Source organism: Myiozetetes cayanensis, unplaced genomic scaffold (genome assembly GCF_022539395.1).
Source record: "Myiozetetes cayanensis isolate MyiCay16 unplaced genomic scaffold, myiCay2020 scf2-11, whole genome shotgun sequence".
Lineage (NCBI taxonomy): Eukaryota > Metazoa > Chordata > Aves > Passeriformes > Tyrannidae > Myiozetetes > Myiozetetes cayanensis.
Window position 1 is genome coordinate 71,232,153 of NW_026087411.1, and position 21,420 is coordinate 71,253,572.

General features: G+C 37.0%; 1 protein-coding gene across 1 annotated transcript in view; it reads left to right on the top strand.

Annotated features, from left to right (window-relative positions):
• The window catches only part of PREP (prolyl endopeptidase), a 92,497-nt gene that overhangs the window by 15,115 nt on the left and 55,962 nt on the right, over positions 1-21,420 (top strand). Inside the window, exons 5-7 of the mRNA XM_050315574.1 lie at positions 795-1,004; positions 2,216-2,337; positions 11,844-11,949. Coding sequence (XP_050171531.1) covers positions 795-1,004; positions 2,216-2,337; positions 11,844-11,949 — 438 coding nt within the window. The remainder of the gene's footprint in view (positions 1-794; positions 1,005-2,215; positions 2,338-11,843; positions 11,950-21,420) is intronic.

Here is a 21,420-nt window from a genome sequence, read left to right on the forward strand (position 1 = left end):
TGTCTATGAAATGTGACTTTTTTTTGGGTCATTTTTTGATGAACACTTTCAGGTCCGTACAGGCCTATGATAATTCAGTCGCTTCACTTGAATTGGTTTGTAATAGTGAATTCCGTTCTTATTAACTATGATGGAAGCTCTTCTGAATTCTTTTCAGAATAGTGATTTCCTCACAGTTTGGATAAAGTGAGAATGTATCAGAGGTCTTATCTGAGAATACTGGCAATTAATACATTTGCGTGCTAGTGGCAAAGTTTTCCAGTTACTTCAGTTTTTGTGGGTTTGCAGCATCTAGTTTTCAGTGACTCCATTTTTCAAGTGGTATTTACATTATTTGAGGATACATTGCTTGCATTCAGTTTCTGTGGGCCTTTTTGGTACTTCTTCTCTCTGAAAATACCACTTTGAAGTTCTCTACCTGTGTCAGACTCAGGAAAGTAGAGAAAATATGACTCAAATCATAATTCAGATGTTGAGCATAAGTTATGTTACTGAATATGAATACTGAACAGGAATACTTACTGAATATCCTTGCTTAAGTCTAAATCTGTGAACTAATTGAGAAAAGTGCTGTGAATCCCAACTCATAGCAGATGTAGTTGCTTGCACTGTCTTTTAGAAAACAAACCACCTTCTCTCAGTGTTTAGTGAACACAGTTCTTTTAACTAATATCCCAGTTTCATCTGTCTTCCATTGGGATTTGGCTAGCATGTAGTAGATGATAAAAAGATGTGTGGCAAAATAACAAGCACTGCTGATTTTCGCTTCATCTTGTTTCTTACCACTCTCCTAGGTTATGCATTCAGTGAAGATGGTGAATACTTTGCATATGGCCTGAGTTCTAGTGGCTCTGATTGGGTTACTATCAAGTTTATGAAAGTAGAAGGTCCTGAGGATCTTCCAGATACACTGGAGAGAGTTAAATTCAGTTGCATGGTATGGACCCATGATGGAAAAGGCATATTCTATAACTGCTATCCAAAACAAGATGGGAAAAGTGATGGTAAGTATGAGTGTGCTAACTGCATGCTATATGGAAGCAAAATGACCTTTGCAATACATTGGTGCAACAAATGTTTCAGTTTATACTGAAACAATTAGCTGTACTAGTTTATACAGTTAGAGATCAAACTACACCTTGTATGGCCAAAGCCTGTGCTCAGTTACTGTGAGTATCTTCTTGTCTGCCCTGGTTTTTCTTTTAAAAGTTTGATTTTCCTTTTCTTTTTGTGTGGAATTATTTACTTAGCTTTCATACAGGGTGCTGTTGGGTAGAATTTGATGCCTTGTGACAGCTTACTTAGATCTTTCCCCTGATACATTTGTGGGCATAGATGAGCTGGTTTGGGATGCTGACCTGATGAAGAGCTATCTGAGGCATAAGGTTTTTGTTATTCAACCAGATTAATTCATCTGTGGTTCACAGTACAGCAACACAAAATGTTTATGCTAGCAAAATTCAAGGAGCAGCACACAAAGTGGAATAAATTGCTGAGAAGCATCAGCAGGGAAGGAATTTAGCAGCTCTTATTATAAGGCAGAACTACTAGAAAGTTTTCTGGAGCTGTGCTCTATGTTAAACTGGAGAGAACCTGAATTTTAGCTCTGTGTTTGCTTTTGAAGCCTTATCATTTTGCCAGACTTGCTGGATAGATACCCACTTGTTTTTTGTTGGTTGTTTTTTACCTCCTATTTGTAGTTCAGAAGCTGGAATGTTGGAAAACATTGCAAGAACAAAATTTAAAAAAAAAAAGTGGTAACTCCTGAAGTGCCTTAAAATACATCACTTTTATATTTTCAACAAATGGAAATATGATGGTTTTTATGAATGTTAATTAGCAGTAAATCTCCCCTTAGTTGCTCTGGGTAAAATGGGAGTGAAAACATCATTAGAGGGGTTGCTTTTCTTTGCTTTGCTTGCTTGTATTTCTAGAAAACAAAGCTTGAAATGCTAAATCTTAAATGTGAAGAACATATTATCAGCAATAAAAGGAAAGGGTAACTGTTTGAAGAGGTTTGCAGTGTGAAGTTTTATTTTGTTTTGGGGAGGGTTTTTGTTTGGAGGGGAATGGTTGTAGTTTGGAACCATTCCTAGTTCTCTCTGCTGAATTTCTCTTTCGCATGCAAAGGGATACAGGTGGATCTAAGGGTTTCATATGGTTGTTGTTGGATTTCTATGAGAACTAATTGGTTTAAATATCTACATTTCACTAGGCACGGAGACCTCCACTAATCTGCACCAAAAGTTGTATTATCACGTATTAGGAACTAACCAGTCAGAAGACATCCTATGTGCTGAATTTCCTGATGAACCAAAATGGATGGGTGGAGCTGAGGTATGGTAAACATCCTGCAGCTTGTCATTGTCATCTTCTGTTTTTCAGATTCTAACAACTGATAGTAGGTATTAAATAGAAAACATTTTATTATAAAACATGTTTTATTAGTGTTGGAGAGGTGATAGTTGAGCTAAGAATCATTGATTAAGAATTCCTGAAAATAAGACTGTCTAGTTTGCTTTAAATCACTCCTCCAACCTGTAATGACACAATCACATATGTTTTTTCTTCGCTGAGATCATTCTGCCTGACACACATTCCAAGACAGAAGGGTCTTTTGATAGATAATGTGTCACTGTTCTTGTTTCTTCTTGGTCGGTGTTTAGCCCCAGCTTCCACTTTCTATGCAAAAAGCTCATTCCAATAATCAGCATATCTGGATATTCCCTGCCATGTATTTATTTTGTGTATTTTTGTTATGTCTTTCCTGAAAAATAAATATGTCTATTCTGCTTAATTGAAGAATGGAGACCTACAGGTCAAAATCTGTTAATACTGTGTGCACAACTGGAGAATTCTAGGTTTCTCTGCAACAAGTTCTGTCAGCACAGATTTGGTACAGACTGTTACTGGAAATGGAAGCAGTGACTGCTGCTGGAATTGAATTCTTAAGCTTATTTTGTTGAACTACTACTATATATTGCACAGGGTTTGTAGTTAATATGTGGTTTATTCTTCATATTAGGTTTCACAGTGCTCAGTTGAGTGTACTAAGTGCTGTTGAAATGTAGTATTGGTCATTCTGTTTATCAGGGAACTGATGTTTTTCTAGTGGATGAATACCCATTGTAATACTTTCTATTCTCCTAGCTTCTATGTTAAATCAATACATTTTGTTTCTATATAGGGTCTTTTTTGGTTTGATGCTTTTGATGAATATGAAGTGTTTTTACTCTGATTTGGCTGATAGAATACTTTTCCCTGATAGTGACTCTCTTAAAAAATTTGATCATCAGTCTGTGTCTCTTTTCAACACATTAACCCATGAAAATGTTGGTGTGAGTCTTTTCTGTGGGTTGCAAGAAAACAAGTCCTCTCAAAGAATTTGAACAGTTGGATTTAAAATAAGACATGAAGGGCTTCCCAGCAGAGTGATGACACTGAGCTTTCTCTATACAAATCAGACTTACCTGTAGGTTCTGTGAAAAACAAGAACCTTTTTCACACAATCTGATGTATTCATGAAACATATCTTTAACAACTAACCTGAATATCAGCCTAAACTTGCAAATGGGGCTTTGATTTTTTTTTTAAGTTTTCAAAAACTAGTCAGTTCTGTTAAGTTTATCTGGCAATAAAATTGAATTTAGAAATCATTATCCTTATATTTCCCTAGTTCCATAAATAAATGGGCTTTCTGTTGGTGACAGATGTCTTGTAGTGATGTATCCACTGATTCACATGAGTGATGTTCATTATTATTATTATTTCTTTCCAGTATCATGAGCTAAACTCCACATGTTGTTATGAAGGCAAATTCATTTTCCATGGGGGAGGACTGTTGCAGTCTGATTCATTAGACTCTTGCTGTAGAACAGGAGGATAAAATAATATGGTGCATCTATGAGTTCTGAAACCACTGGAGTTGAAACAGTCCCATAGCTGTTGGGAAGGTGGGGAGGGCAATGAATAGAGAAAATGCCTCCCTCCTGTGGGTTCTTGCTTAATAAATTTATATCATAGAATGGTATGGCTACTTATGACTGTTTTCTTGACCTCTAGAGGCATAAATGTCCAGAGATGTTCCATAAATGCTATTTTAAGGAGTGGTAAGACAGAGATCCACGTCAGTAAATAATCATGAACTTATCTAAGTGAGAGTGCTTTGAAACAGCTGATATTTTGGGGTTATGCTGTGAGCTCCAGCTGTAAAATACAGCTCTGTTATAGTGATACTAATGAAAAAATGGGGTTTAATGGCCATAAGAAAAATATTCTGCAATAAAAAAAAACAAAACCCAAATTAAACAGTGCAATTGCAAAATGTGGTTTCATCCTTGTGCAGTAGGTCAAAAAATCTTCTTTTCAGGCAATTCCAACATGTTTCCTGGTGAATTTTTTTGGAGTGTTTGAGAACATGGAAGACCACAAAAGTAATGGGGGGAAAATTAAAGTATTGTTACTAAAAATCAAATTATATGGCTTTTTGGTGCTTCCTCGGTGCTACTATGCTGCCATAGATATTAAAATACACAGCTCAACATGCTGTGAAATTAATGCTTTCATGCATTCCTATCAGATAAATAAACAAATGTTTTAATTTTACCAGCCTTGCTGGTCCAGATAGGTAGAGGCCTGTATAAATTGGATTCTTTTTATGTTTTACACAAGCTTTAGTGAAAACAGTTGGATTATGGTGTAGGTGTTCTAATCTCAACTACCAAATCTTTCCCTGTGGTGGTGGCAGAGCCGAAACTTGCATACTCAGAGCAAAATTTGCAGGTCTCACAACCACTGGGCCAAGAAAGAGAAACAGAAATTCCATGCTTGCAAGTGAAGAGCACTGAGAAGGAGATCCTGCAGAGACTGCAACAGTAATAACGTTGCCATGATGCTTCAGAAAAAAATGAGTAATCTCAGGTGCACTGTAGCAAGTCAGAGTAGTGTGTATTCTCAGTGGAGAGAAGAAACTAGGTCACTGGTGAGGACAAAAGAGGGCTGTATAAAATTCTGACAGCTTAATATGTGTACAAGACAATATGCAAGAAAATAGCTTCGGGGTTTTTTTCCTCATTACACATTCAACACCAGCCCCAAGTATGCTTGATTTAAACAAAATCTGTGGTGCTGAAAATGGTGTTGGCAGAGAAATATAGATGTATTTCCAGCTCTTCACTGGAAAGGATTGTGTGTGAGGAGAAAAATCTGTTTATTTTTAGTCATATATACAAGTTTTGAAAAAGAGCCTATGAAACCTTTTTATTAGTTTAGAGAAAGCATATGTATTTCTGGTACAGATTGTGGGATGGTGGGGGAGTTGGGAAGAGCAGGGATGGAGTTTAATTGAATAAACATCCAGTAGAGGGCAGTCTGCTATGAAGATTTTTAAAACCTTTGCAATGTCTTAGCTACTCTGGGAAAAGAGGAGCATGCCATGCTTCTCTGTTTAAGTGGCATGTTCTTGCTTCTTCTCCAGACTGAGCATATCTGTCTTTCACAGACAGGCTGTTATTCTCAAAGTTAAACAATAAGTTATATAAGAGTCTTTCAGGGCTGGTAGTGCTAAAAGTCCCTACAGTACTGGCAGGAAAGTAAACAGGAGAGAAAGGAGGGGGTGAGGGGAACCCTCCTAGCCCAATTCTGCCAACAGTAAAACAGGTACAATTTTTCATGTTGTTTTTTAACAAGTACTACCTCTGAATTGACTTTTTTTTTTAATATATATTTTTTTATTTTATATTTAGAGTTGTCACTTAACATCAGTGGCTCTTAACCAGAGAGGTGATCTTGCGAATGAAATTCAGAGCACAGGAGTAAGCTGTGCTAGGAGAAAGTGTGCTGGCTGTGGTGTGTTTTCACTGCAGGAACATTGAAGTGCAGCATGTTCAGGGGAAGAGTGAGTAACATGGAGGAGAAGGGCTGAAAACATTGTCAGCTTGCTCAAGTGAGACACGCTGATGGTTAAAACAGGGCTGTGGGAATTTTTCGAAAGCCTTACACTATCTTTGTCAAGCCTGGATCTGGAAGAGAAGCCGACTATCACTAGCTTCCTGCAGCCCTGGCAATAGGTCTGCACAATTTTACTATCAGGAAACAACCAGGTAGTAGTTTTATTATTTATTTATTTTACTATAAGCTAAAGGCCATGGCAAAATTTGTGTGTGATGTTTCTCACATCAGAAGATTACTGATTTTATTCTGTCTGGAATAAGGAATTTAAATTAATGCCCAGGGCAAGTTTTCTAACTGTGGAAGTAGGTGCATAGAACATATCAGACTGTCGTTTACGTATAACCATATCCATGCCCTGCATAAAGTATGTCAGGTCTGCTCCTCAGAATGTAGTAAGTAGTTTCTGTTGGACCTGATCCTGAAATTATGCAATTCTGTGATCACCCATCATTAGGGCTTCTGAAATCTAATTGATTAAGCCAATACTCTTCAAATTGAAGACAAAACAAAGCCTTTGCAGCCTGAGAGAACCAGCTTCGGGTGGCTTGGGTTGTGCAGACAGTCCCAAGAGGTTGCTTTTTGGAAGGGAGTTCTTGCCCCAGTCTTCAATGTCTCGAAAAACTGCTAGAACATAAAATGTGACAGGAGATAAATGCAGGCTTCAGTGACTTAGAGGCACCACTGCAAAGATAAGGTCAGAATATAGCTTTATGTTCCTTTCATTTAAAAAAACCAAACTACCCCCCCCACCCCAAATAAAAACAACCAAAAAATCTCCAACCCTTCACAATCATTTTATCTAATGAACAAACTGAAATAATAAAAGTGGAGTTTGAAAGGCTGGGAGATTACAGTGGGGATTCTTTGTGATCATGCAGGCAGATCTTTGTGGCATGGGAACATGTGCACATCTCTGATATTAGAACACTTGAGGCTGTTCAGACAGCATAATTGCTCTTCACTGATCAAATGTTTCAGCAAATTCTATGGGAGGTTTTCCTTTTCCTCTGTAGAAGCCATGTGCTTTTTGGTTTTTTCCTTTGTTCATATGATAGAAAGCTTTAAAATACTCATAAATAACAAAGGATAGGTAATTTCTGCATCAAGTGAAATGTTTCCAGCATGTGAATTCTTCTTATTTGAGTTATATTTAGGGTCAGTGTTATGGAAAAGTGCAGCATATATGTAAAGTTAAGAAAGTAACAGGTGTCATGAATCTGTTTTATTGTGGTGACTAGGTGCATCTCTAAAAGTAAATTGAAAAAAAAAATAGATTTTTACAGTCAGTCACTCTGTGTTTTTAAGCTGTTACATCCATAGCATATAATGAAAATTGTAGCAATGTTAAAATGCAGCTTATTGATGCAATGAGTTTTTAGTTCCTAGTTATTAATGCCATACATTGCACAGTTGTATCTCTCTTGCCACCCATTTTTCTTTCTCTGGATGCTTTAGTCTTCCATGGCTGGATACGTGAGTATTACAGTTAGTAATTTGGCCTTTTGGTTCTGTTTGAAAACATTGACTATGTCTGTGATTTTTGTGAACTTCGATGGTTATTTTTTTTTCTATGTGATTGATTTGATGTATTTCATTGGAAATGCATTAGATAGCAATGCAAAGGGCACTAGTGCATGAAGAACAGTAGTTTGTAAAATAACCACAGATGAAAATCAGGTTGTAGATTATCATGGTGTTAATGTCTGCAGTTAAAGAAGAGAGTTTATCTTTTCCTCAGTACAGGCATATTATCTAATAACTGAATTTTACATATTTAATTTTAGTATCTTGTTATGCAGAAACAAACTATGCAGTAATGAGGGGTTTTTTCCACCTTGAAAGTGAAAAGGGGCAACAGTAGTAAAACTTCAAATTTATTATCTTAAAAAGGAATGATGTGTGTATATAGTTGCCTTAATGCGATACTATGCACTCAAAGGGCCCCTATTTGTGAACTAAATATAAAGAGCTCTTCTTTGTCCTTAATCTGACAGTGATGACTATCCAGGTTGTATTCAAAGAACTCGCGTTAATAGTCACTAGGGTTGCTGGCATGCACATCACTTGGAAGTAGAGCGCTCTAATGTCTCTCCTATTGACATTTTAGTTGAGGAATGATACATAAAGCCAGGAAGTCTGAAAACTGCCTGCCTTCTCCTGTTCATTCTTTTTGTTGTTGTTTGTTTAATTATGTATGAATTTTGGATCTGAAATGTGCTGCTACTAGACAAAATATTTAACTACACTTTTGCTGTGGATCCTAATAAAGCTTTGGTGTTCCTTATATGGCCTGTATGTTGAATCAATTGGATTTTGTAATGAAAGGAAATATTTAGATGATTACAAGATTCCTTTTACTAATTGGACTTTAAATAATTTTTATTATATTGATACTCATTGATTTACTGAAGTTACAGGTAAACTACTCCATCTCTTAACATTTTCCTAAGCAGGAGTTACTTTTCATCAAAATGAAGAAAAATGGGTAACATTGAAACAGAATTGCTAAGGGAAGAAGAAAACAATTCAGAAAAAATACTCCACTGTAAAGCAAAACTCCTCTATAAAGGTTTTACTTTGAAGAGTTTGATACTTGAAAGATTAAATAAAATAATACTTGGGAGCACAGCTATCCTAATGATACTGCTGTGTATGTTGGTACGGTGTAATGATGGTCACAACAAATGCATAAGAAATAATAGATTAAAACAAATTCAAAATTGCCAGGTGACTGAATGGCAGTTGTGAAAATAAAAGCTATGTACTAATGTCAGCTCTTTGAAATAATCCTTCCTTTACTAGTGCTGAGTTAGGGATTAGTGCTCTGTTATGCCGGTAAAATCGTTGTTATGCTGAAGGTTTTTCAAAGCTCTGGTTGAAGAGTATTGGATCTCTTCTGTCCTGCTTTGACAGATCCTAAATGTTGTTTTAAGGGTTGCAATTGCTTTATAAGCTCCTTACTTTTACCAGTGGGTGTTGTTTGAAATTATAGTAATTATTTTAATGAGAGGAATGTGCACTGGCTGGCATTCCAGATCTCTTTCAGAAATTCTTGAGACGTGTTTCCTTTTCAGCTTAGACGGAGGAAACCAGGTCTGACATTACAGCTACCTCCCTTATGATGAACCATGAAGGCATTCCAAGATGATGCTAGTATGAAATTTCAGTTCATAAATTTGTGAGCCAAGAACAAGGATTGCAGTTCAGCTCATGAAGATGATGTAACAGTGTAAGAATAACCCAAATGATAGTTGGTAAATCCGATTTCTTTTGCCATCCTGAAACCCAGGATACTGTGTGTTTATAGTATAGAGTCAGTGGCATTCAGGTTGTGATTCCACATTCGTCACTGCTGCAATCTGAGCTGCCTTAAGCAATCTCTGCCCCTGTTATTCATGTTTCCAGCTGCTTGGTGCAGTGTGTTAGCTCAGCCATTTGTGCAACTGCACAGTGAATGGACTGAGACAGTAATATGGCAGAGGGGCTTCTTTTATTATTTTTCTTTTTTTATTGTGTTTTGTCTTTTTTTTTTTTTAATTTCCTCCTCCCCCTAAAGAATTCTTTGGTTTGTTTCTTTGGAATTTTTTTGTTTGTTTGTTTTAACATGCTATTTTTTCAGCTGGAATAGTTCCCCAGACTGGTTTACTTCACAAATGGCAGATGCTTGTACTGATATGACACGGAGAATCAACTTGCATGGATACAAGCAATTATAGCAGTAGGAAGAGCTAGAGGTGGAAACCTCAGCTGATCCTGCTACCAAGATTTGCTCACCAAACTGTAACTTTGCAATGTGAATGTCTAAATCTGCAGTATAATGCTAAACATTTTAGCATGCTGCAGTCAACTGTATCTTGTCCTGTTTCTGTCAAATTCCTTTGGGTTATAGAACTCACTGATGTAAGAATAGCTTTAGTGATAGAGACAGACCTAATTGGTATCCCACCAGCAAGATGCATTGGGAGTTCCTATTTCAAATGAAACATAAACTGCTATCAGCTCTTAACTAGTCCAGCTGGGAATAATGAAGGAAAAACTCATTAGTTGTGCTCAGATTTGCTGTCATCAGAGGTTCTGAATTGCCTTTGTAACAACATCAGAAATTTGCAAGTCAGTGTTCTTTCTTGGGGAAAGTAATCAGTCTTCTCTTAACTGCTCAACTCACAGTATCAAAGAACAAATTTGCATGGGTTCCGACTATGACTGAAAGAATTTTGTGTGTCATACTCTTGAGTTTTAACTGAAATTTATATTTCTATATACCCCTTACAATTACTTGGTATGTTTTTTGACTTTGTGAGGAATAGGAGGAAGCTTGGTGCTTTTACAGGTATGGATAGATGTTTAAGCAGTGTATTGCAGTAATTTTCTTAATTACAACTGACACCTGCAGTTATTGTTTCTCTAATAAAACATTGAAGATGCTTCTTTCAAGAAAGATCATCTAATCTTGGCTTCCTTTTCTGGATAGACTTGCTTCTAGGAAGGAAGAAACAAAATGTCTCAATACTGCAGATTACCCTATTAAAGCTATCTTTGCTGTTTCATATAATGGGACTTTTCTTTTAGTCCAGTAGGAATCTTGGGTGTTCTTTTCTATTTGAGTTGTGAGATTTCAGCTCTATGGACATTTTTTTTAGTTGTATAATTAGCTGTTAACAAAATGCCTATAAAAAATACAACTTGGAAACACTCATTTAGGGTTTGTTTTTGTTCTGAGGACTCTGTTGGGGCTTTTTTGTTAGCTTTCATACACTGAGATTTGTCTCTGTTCTACTAAGTCCCCTTCTTGGGTTTTCAGAACTGTGGATTTGTTTGAATAGCAGTATTTTTAGAACCTAATTCTTCTGAAATTTATTTTGCTTAACTCATTCTGCAGATATTTTGCACAACTAATGGTGCAAATATTAACTGAAATATGTCTAAGAAGTAATGACAGTATATGAATAAGAATCCTTTGAAGATGTGTTTAGGGCCAAGTGGAAAGTTTCCAGAATGCAGATTCATATTTTGTGATTAGGGGTTTAAATTTCCATTAGATATTGTCATGTAAGGACAATATGGACAGGAAACGGCCTGTGTCAGCTCTATTAATTATAATATCTAAGTATAGTAATTTTGGAATATGCTCAAAACAGCTCAGTCAGGTGAGGGAAACTTTAAGTTGATGACTTCTTTTTAGTTCCTGCCTTTCCTTGTTGGGCTTGCACTTCCAAAAGCTTTTCCAGGAAACAGAGTATGTTTGCAAAGCCCAAGTAGCAAGAAGGATTCATTTCAAAAAATTTATCGTGTGTCATGCATGTGCAAAAGTGAACCAAGAAGCTTCAGAAAATTTATAGCTTAATGTTCATTTAACAGCAGCACTGGATTTTTGTGTGTGTAAACATAATGAAAAGGTCAAAAATCAAAATTCTGAGTGTCATTTAGTTTGCCTCAGGAGCCAAACTGAGGGGGAGGAGGTGCTCCAGGTGCTGGAGCAGAGATTGCCCTGCAGACTGTGCTGAAGACCACAGTGAAGCAGGCTGTGCCCCTGCAGCCTATGGAGGTCCACCGAGGAGGAGATATCCACTGTGACTTATTTAGACACCTATTTAGCTGGAATATATTTAATAATAATAAACTTTTTTTTTTTTAATTCATGGTGAAAATAAACAGATAATGCTGTTTGGTTTTGATCTTCTGAAATGTTATCAGACTGTACTTACGTTATTTATTGATGTAAGTGATGATTGTGGGTTCTTGGTGAGTTCTTATATTCCATACACCTGTTTACTCAACTAACGATAGCATCAATTCATTTTTTCCTCTGGGTTTAGGTAGTACCTTCTCAAGTTGGATTTTTTTTTCTTCAGAGGATGAATTGTATTTGATTTCCCTGTAACTTCTTACAGGTGTCGGATGATGGTCGCTATGTCTTGCTGTCTATTAGAGAAGGCTGTGATCCAGTGAACAGACTGTGGTACTGTGATCTACAAAGAGAGTCTCAGGGTATATCAGGTATGTGTTTTCTTGCTTTCTAAGTTTTGCTTCATTTTAAGACAATGTAAGACTTGAATTACTTTGTTTAAATATATAGGTATTTCAGTATGTGTATTGCTTAACCTCCTTAATGCAGAGATTATGAGAAAATAAGCACTGCTTCCTTCTGCTAGCATTCCATTTTCTGTTTTATATCAGTAGATGGAAAACTCCATTCTTAGTTCTGTAGTTTGTTTAAAAGGTCTCAATGAAAAATCAATGTAATATAAGCAGCCTTACCCAGTGTGTGTTTCATTTCATTCTACCCCACTAGTACTTTTCCATGTTTAAATTTTTTTTTGTATTTTAAAAATTCATGTCTTCCTTCAAGCACTAATAGCCTTTTTTTTGAAAACTGTAACTGCTTTATAGATAACATTTTTTTCTCCCTATAGTACTAGGAAATGAACAAAAGTCTTCTGATTTAGTTTTGTGGCAACATTGTTATTACAGTATAATAACATTATAACATTACAGTATAATAACATTGTTATTATCTACTCATACTTTGAATACACTTTCATGAAATGTTGCTTCCGTGCCTTCTAGTTGGATTAGTGTTTGGCTTTTGTGTGTTTCACTTTTTAACCTCAATGGTATGGGATGAAAGTATGGCACCTTACTCCATATGGCTGGTGTTGATGTTTGGCATAGTTAGCTGTTTTATTGATTGGTGGTTTTGTATTTCCAGAGTATTGGATTATTGAAATGTCATCTTCAATATATGCTGTGCATACAACACAACTCAGCTGTTTTTTGATTCTTTGTAGCTTTGGTTTTGTTAAATATTGGATCTCGAGAAACTTCTTCTTTTGTTTATTAACAGAATATTCTAGTCTTAGGAGTGTGATTAGGACTGATAGCAGCTTTGCAATATGGAGTGTATAGTTCTATTTCTCCCTGCCTTTATTGCACTAAGTGATTGTTGTCTTCTTCCCTTAGTTCATCAACGAGTCTTAGTACAATATTTTACATTTTGGTGAGTTTGGTGTTATTGATGATAGTTAACAGTCTTATACTGCTCTCTGGGAGTAATTTTGGTTTGGGCCATGTTGCACACTCATTTTATAAAGGATATTTCTTAATTATTTCTAAACTTGTTCTGAACAGCTGTGGTTGTTTAATGCCCTCTTGAATGCAGGAAGTCACAGGCCTAATCAAAGTCGTTACATGCTTTCTATGCAACTTTATTTCAAACATAAAACTATGTAGATAAACTGTTTAGTATAGTGAAGCATTTTTATAAATGATAAATTGCCTTGTCATTCAACTTGACACTCTCCAGGTGGAGATAGAATACATGAAAAGCGTAGCTTTCCTCCCGTATTCACCCTCCCATTTATAAAGACACTGGACAGCCTTGAAGACAATACTATCATCAAGCCTTGAAATGACCATGGATGAGATAATGAAGCATCTATTTTGTACTACCTGGTATAAGTTAAACCTACGGTTTAACCTTTTCCGGGCTTGAAAATGCTTTTTTAAAAAGGTGTTTTCTCTGAACCAGTCTTTGATTTGCCTTGCTATTTGTTTGTCATTGGGTAGGAGGTATGCAATTCTTCCAAATTTTTTTGCCTATAAAAGGAAAGATCTAGCTGTAATCATTTGCTTGCACCAATACCCTATTTTATAAAGTTAGGAACTCTCCAGATCTGTCTCACTAAGTTGCCAAGTGCACTTGGAGTACAAAGACTTTTCTTTACCCATGTCTTTTTACTTCCATGTTAGTGAGCACAGGCCTAACAGTAAATATCTGGAATACTTCTAAAGTTGATCTTCCATGCAAATGTAAATATGCTGAACCACCGGTCCTTCAGCTTTTGGTGGCCAGATTCAATAAGTTGAGCAAGCACTAATATATGTAAGCCGAATTTTTGGCTTCTCAAATCTTCGTTTGTGAAGCCTAGCCATGATGATGATGAATTTTTGGCTCTATCAATCTAGCCCACAAGAGGTGTAATTTCAGTTCAACTTTTAATTTTCTGAGACAGCAAGTGTAGAAGAGATTGCTTGTGAAGTTAGGAGAAATTAATGCCAAATCTCATTTAAGCTGTTTTAAATAAGTAAAATAAGCAACTCTGGAGTAGTGCAGTTAAATGGCAGATCTGTTCAACACTTGCATTTAACTGCCAGTTGTACAGGCTGCTCAGTAATATATCAAGGTAGGTTCAGATTAAGTGATGCTTAGAGAATTATGTATAACAGAGGCACATTCTTAACAAAACCATGAGATACAAAAATACTGACTCTTGTTATGCTGTCTTTGGAATGCAGTGTTAGTACAAGGTCTATGTAAGTATCAAACTATACTTTGTTGTGAAATTTATCGCTACTTTTAAAACGTGTTACACAATCCTTCTGTCTTTTGGAACAGACTTTATTTATGAGTAGATCTCATACCTTTGGTGACATCCAAGGTAGTTTTGGCCTTCCTAATTATCGAATGTTTAGTCTGAGACTTTTTACTTGAACTGTTTACAATTATGTGTTTGTTCAGAAAGCCATTCTAGTGTTCAGAATACCATATCTTAGTTTTGAAAAAAAAATTACAAAGGAAGAAAAAAGTAGGATACCTAGTGCTTTTCCACTTAGTGTCCTTGGTGGTACTTGACATAGATAAATAATTAGATGTTCAAGCACATTTTTTCCCTACTTGCTCTTTTAATCCAAGTTGTCCAAGAATACTCTAGTTCTTTAGAAAATTTTCTCTTTATGCTTTAGATCTTTTAAGTCTGAAACCTCTTTAGACTTATACAGAGACAATCAAACACAAAAGGTAGTGAGGCCTTTTTGAAAGGTAACAGGCAGTAATATTTTACATAGAATCCATTAGTTATACCACATGTTTCTTTGTAAGGAAGTAAAAGCAACTGTTAAGCAAAAGCTAATGGATGAGATTCTAATTCTTATGAATTTTGTGGCAAAACCCTAATTATAGAACGACATGCTTCAACAGATTGTTTTCAGTGCTCCTCTGTAGCGTATATTGTTTACCAAATAATGGTTCAATCATGTAATTGTGGATTTATCTTTTTAAAAATATTTTGTGTCCCAAGGTAAACATATCACTGCATAGTTTGAAATGCTACATATAAAGCCAGGAGTGAAGAAATCTTCTGTGTTACTTAGACTTGCACAAAAATGCAAAGAACTGATTCTCATCTGTGACTTATTAACTAAAAGACCTATTTCAAAGTACCATGTTAACTAAATCAGGGACACCTTTCTTGATTTTTGATTGCTAGTAGTGTTTTTTTTTCCTTTGACAGGAGGAAATCAAATATCTTCATTATTTAAAGAATTTTCATTAAAAAGAATATGTTCTCATAGTCAATAAAACCATCCACAGAAAAGTGTTTTCTTTTGTTTTCCTTCTAAAACACTGAGGCCTTGTGGAATTAACTCTAGTTCTGTTACTGTTTCTTAGAGATGATGGTTACAATGATAAAAGCTTCTCATTTGGCCACTTTGCAAACAAATGACTGTGAAGAACTCAAGAAGTTCAGTGTGGCGGTGTTAGTACTGACTGCCAAAATGCCAGGTGGTCATCTGCAGGAAAAGTGCAGGAATGTCTGTTGAAATGCAGTTCCTTAGGGATATAGATCAATAGTTCATTTCCAAGATAAACTTGTATTTTTGCTGAAAATATATTCATATTGAGTGACTTAAGAAAAGTAATTTGGAATAATTTGTCTAAATGATTTGATCTTGTCTAATTGCAGTGTTTTCATTCTTGTTTTGCTGAGAATGAAAATACAAACTGAAACCCACCATACTAGGGAACTGTGAGAGAACAGAGGAAAATATGTTTGGCCTCTTCAAAGAATAATGTGGCATATTTTCATAGTGTGCCTCTTAATCAGCAGTGATCTCCAAATCTGACAAAAATCCAATTTCTAGGGCCATTAGGTTCTACTTATGCTAAGAACACTTCCAAATGCAATTAGTGAACTGATTATCTTGATAAAGTCTTATGAACAAGCAACATAATTATGGCTGTACTTATAGTTTAAAAAATTAATTGAAGGCAGCAAAAAGTCAACTCTAATCTTACACGAGTTTATAATTTTTACCTTTTATATTGTATTTCCTGAAAAGGAGAAGATAAGTCTGGGATACTTGGCACCCCTCTGCAAAGGTCCCTGTCAACATAGCCTCTACTCCCTCTTGCTGTTGCTGAAACAGAGACCTGGCACAGGATTCGCAAACAGAAGTGTGGATGGAGCAATGTAGCCATAGCTGTATTTGTGGTGTTCTTAATACTGTCCTTGTGCTGGAATTCCCAAGCCTTTCAGATGATGGTGATTTGAAGCATGTGTTCAGCCAGCATGGATTTAGGAGGGGCAGGTCCTGTCTGGCCAACCTGATCTCCTTTTATGATCAGGTGACCCTCCTGGTGGATGATGGTCACCTGATGTGGATGTGTCTATCTGGACTTCAACAAAGCCTTTGGCACTGTCTCCCACAGCACAATCCTGGAAAAGCTGGCAGCTCATGGCTTGGACAGGGGCACTCTGTGCTGGGTTAGGAACTGGCTGGAGGGCCGGCCCCAGAGAGTGTTGGTGAACGGGGCTGCATCCAGCTGGCAGTGGTGTCCCTCAGGGATCAGTGCTGGGCCCAGTCCTGTTTAACATCTTTATTGATGATTTAAATGAGGGGACTGAGTCCACCATTAGTAAATTTGTGGATGACACTAAGTTGGGAGGGGTGTGTTGATCAGCTGGAAGGCAGGAGGGCTGGGCACAGAGTGGCTGGAGAGCAGCCAGGCAGAAAGGAACCTGGGAGTTTGGATTGACAGGAAGCTGAACATGAGCCAGCAGTGTGCCCAGGTGGCCAAGAAGGCCAATGGCATCCTGGCCTGGATCAGGAACAGTGTGGCCAGCAGGAAAAGGGAAGTGATCCTTCCCCTGTACTCAGCGCTGGTGAGGCCACACCTGGAGTGCTGTGTCCAGTTCTGGGCCCCTCAGTTCAGGAAGGATATTGAGGTGCTGGAGCAGGTCCAGGGAAGAGCAACCAAAGCTGGTGAAGGGACTTGAGCACAAGTCTATGAGGAGAGGCTGAGGGAGCTGGGGTTGTTTAGCCTGGAGAAGAGGAGGCTCAGGGGAGACCTCATCACTGTCTATAACTCCCTGACAGGAGGTTGTAGCCAGGTGGGGGTTGTCTTCTCCCAGCAGCTATCAGTAAGACAAGAGGGCATGGTCTCAAGCTGTGCCAGGGGTGATTTAGGTTAGATATTAGGAAGAAATTCTTTACAGAGAGAGTAATCAGGCATTGGAATGGACTACCCAGGGAAGTGGTGGATTCGCTGTCCCTGGAGGTATTTAAGAAGAGACTGGATGTGGCATTCAAAACCATAGTCTAGTAACTGCAGAGGTAGTGGATCAAGGGTTGGACTTGATGATCTCAGAGGTCCTTTCTGACCCGTCTGATTTTATGATTCTATGATGATTCTATGACTTGATGATCCTTGTGGGTCCCTTCCAACTCAGAATAATTTGTCAATAATAAGCACAGATATGTTTCTAGAGAGCTCCTTAAACAACCTGTTTTCTATTCTGACTTTTCCCAGAATTGACAACTGTAAGTCATAAATCAATTTGTAGTGTGTTAGACAAGTGTGTTCTCAGAGTTGAAATAAAGTTTGACTGCTAAAATGGAAAAATATCGTAGTGAATTAGTATCAGCTGATATGGAGGTGTATGTTTAAAAGGATTTATAGGGTGGACAAATAGGGTAATTCTGTTTGGTTTTGAATTTGTAAGCCGATTTACTTGAATGAGTTGTTAGCTGGAGTGTCAGTTGGGTATGTGGTAACAAGGCTAAGTTGCTCTAAGCTACGTGTTCACTGAATTCATCCAGTAGGCAGTTACATCATCGACTGCTGTGGGATCTAAAGTGTGAATGAGAGGAATTTTTTTACATTATGCTGTACTAGAGGACTTTGGTCACTACTAAATTCTGTGTTGGAGGTAAAGTAAGACTCTACATGTGTTAAGATGATGGACTGAATGTACCTGTTTAGACCATTAGCGACACCTGCTTTCCTGTGCTCCCTCAAGATGTGGAATACAAGTATCTCTCTGGGCAGTTTTGGACCTCTGTGCTGATTGCAAAGGGTGCCTATGGCTGTAGCTCACATGCTCCTAAGATTAAAGGGACGAAAAGAAAAGAGAAATACCAGAAAACTGAAAGCCACACGAAAATTAAAGCAGGAACATTTCTCCCACAGCATCTGAAAAAGGTACAAAGTTGAGGTGAGAAAGAAAATGATCTGATTAAGACACAGGTGTTTGTGAAAAAAAGATAACTAGTTGCAGGACTATTTGAGTGAATATTAGTTATTTCAGAAATTGTCCTGACTGGCAAAGAGGGAATGAGGAAAATTGAAAAATGAAAGAAAATGTACAATATATTATAGGTAGCCTCGAATCTAGCAGATAACACATCTGATATAGATGCTGTTTTAAGCACAGAGTGATTTGACAGTGAAACTCCAATTTGGTGACTGTAAAGATGATGTGAAGTAACATTGGAGAGGCTCTGATTATTTCAATGAAAACGCCTTTACAATCTGGAGAGGCTCACTGAAGACAGACATGCAAATAGTCTGAGTTTGCAACTGACAGCTGAGGAAAAAACCATTGTATTCTTATTTATATTTTTAACACCTTATTAAGGTGATATTGACTAAACTACTTACTGGATCATTGAAATTGATTGACCAAAGAAAGCTTCTGTCACATGTGCCAGAGACAGGACTATGATTTTGTAATGAAGATTAAAAAAACGTAACAGAACTAGTAATTAAGGGATTGGAAAGTACCTCAAAATTGAGGGGGCACAACTGCTTTTCTGGTGTTATAAATGGACTTGTAGTAATTCAGTTAGGTTGTCTTTCCATACCCCTCTCCTTTTTTTTTTTTTTTTTAATTCCTTCTTTAGACACCCTTGTTCCTTATAACACTTCCACTGTTTGGACCTGTCCTTTAAAATCTTAGAGAGCCTGGTTTAGGAGTGTCTTGAAATACATCAGAATTTAAGTACTATGTGACCGGTAGGTCACAATAATAAGCGCACGTGTATGTATTTAAGGACTAAAGCCACCACGCAGTTGTAGAAGCTCCTGTGCTCCAGGTATTGAGTGTGTCACTCTTCCGCAGCATCCTGGCTGTAGCATCAGGGTTGAACGGGCAGACCTGACTTCTTTTCTCTAGATGGTGCAAAACAGGTTACCTACAGAGGGATCAGGGCACTGAACTGTTCCTATGACAGACGTTTTACGGGCATGTTACATGTTGCTAGCTCTCTTTGTGCTGGATAGTAATATTCTGATTTCTAGGTTGAGACCCTTGTATTAAATGAAAACCATTTGTGATTCTACGAAATGATTCATAGTTTGGATCCCTTTAATAGTGTATTATATAACTTCTTTAGAAATAGTGATTGGTTTTATAACTTTTCTCGTTTCACTGAGGCCTTAAGAAAAAAATTCGGAAAATGTCATGCATTCTGGTAGTATTGCACTGGATATACAGAGGTTGGGAGGTGGCAGATTTCATATAATCACATACAACTCTAAGTCTTCTCTGTCATGTACAGAGATTATTGATACAGTTTTTCATTATATTCATCTTTGGGGGCTTTTTTGGTTTAGCTGAGCTGGTGAACTTCAGTACACAGATGGACATATGGGAGTGGATTATACTCTTATGAAATATTTCAAGTCTGGTGTCAACAAATTTCTCATATTTCTGAACTTACTTGTTTTGTAAAGTCATAACTTAGAAAGATAAATAGCAGTAGAGTAAATATGGTGTACTTAGGGGTTGTTAGAACTGAGGTTGGCTAGCTCATTTGTGGACTTTGTTTCTAATTTACTGTAGATTAAAGACATGGTACAATTTTTTTAAAAACATTTTTACCTATATATAGAGAGAGACCTGCTTTCTAAGAGTAAAGTTTTATTTTGTTTGTCTGAAAGGCAGAAAAAAAATTGTTTTCCCTCAAAGAACACAGTATCTGGTTGAACTATTGTGCTTGATTTTGTAGGCTAGAATGGAGAAGTGGGGTGAAAAGGGGGATCCATCTTGGGAAAAGAGAGAGGAGAAACAGGAGTGCAAAACGAAACGGTATGTTTCATGTGTGGAAATGGAAAACACTTAACAAGTATCTGCCTGATAGAACTTGGAAGATGCCTGTGAATTCAGGGATGAGTCAGCTACTGTGGGAATCATTAAGCAACACAATATAGCCCATAACAGGCTTACAAGAGCTCAGATATTTCTTTCCCTAGCAAGTGAAAGGAACATGTAGTCTTTGCTTTTTACTCCTATTTATATATGGCATGATTTTATAGTAAGAAAAATATTTCCTTTTTAAATTTCAAAATAAACTCAGCAGTTTCTGACTGCTTTGAAAAGATTAATCCAACAGAATAAGCATGTCCAGTTGAAAAAACAAAGCTGTAAAACCTTTTTTTGCCTTCTTAATTTGTGAACTTTCTGATATTTATGTTCAATTACGTGCCTCTCCCATTTTTACTGACTGTCTAGACAATATAAATAAAAAAGTAAATTTGCAGTAAATTTTCGATCTGAGAGGCTGAAAGGGAAGATTCAGATTGTTCCACAAGAATCAGCAAGAAATGGAACAGAATGATTTTGCTAACAATCTGTAAGTAGTGAGAATAATACCTTTCTTTCCAAAGCAACTGGATAATATTGCAGCTCTTCCTCTGTTTCTCATCCCAGATATTGCTGGGGTTTTTTGCAGTTCCTTTAAGCTTTTCTTTATTACACTGGTCTTATTTTCTGACTGAGAGTTAGGCAGTGATGCTAAATCAAAATGTCTTGTTGTTTTGAGGTGCCTGACGTAGGTTTTAATTGAGTTACCTTTAGTTATTTTTTTTGTTTTAAATAATTTTCATTTTTTCACAGAAAGTGTTTGTTTCCCCTTCAAGAAGGCGAGTCATCTTCAGTCTTGCTAGTGAAGGAAGAATAATGGGCCTTACAAATAAGGAATATAAAGTATATTTTCCTCATTTGTCCCATATTGGATAGATCTATAACATGATCTGGACATTGCAACTCTGAAATATTTCAATATTTATCTTTCAGATTCTCTGTTACTCCATGGTTCATGCAGTCCTAAGCTACATTTCCATTCTATAAAATTCAAAGAGACAGGGACCACAGAAAAGGATGCAGGCAAACCTTCCTGTGGAGCTGCTGAAATGGGGAAATAGGTAGTGTTGAGGGGTGAGAGGCAAGTTCAAACTACATGGGATGTAGATACTTCATGTTTAATAGGTAACTACCTTTCTGAGGTATCACAAAATATACAAGGGGTTGTTGTTTTCACTGTAATGGCATAGTGTGGAGAACACATACCGTGTCTTTGCTTTGACTGTGGATGTTGTCTCTTCGGATGAGACTGTATTCACTTCAT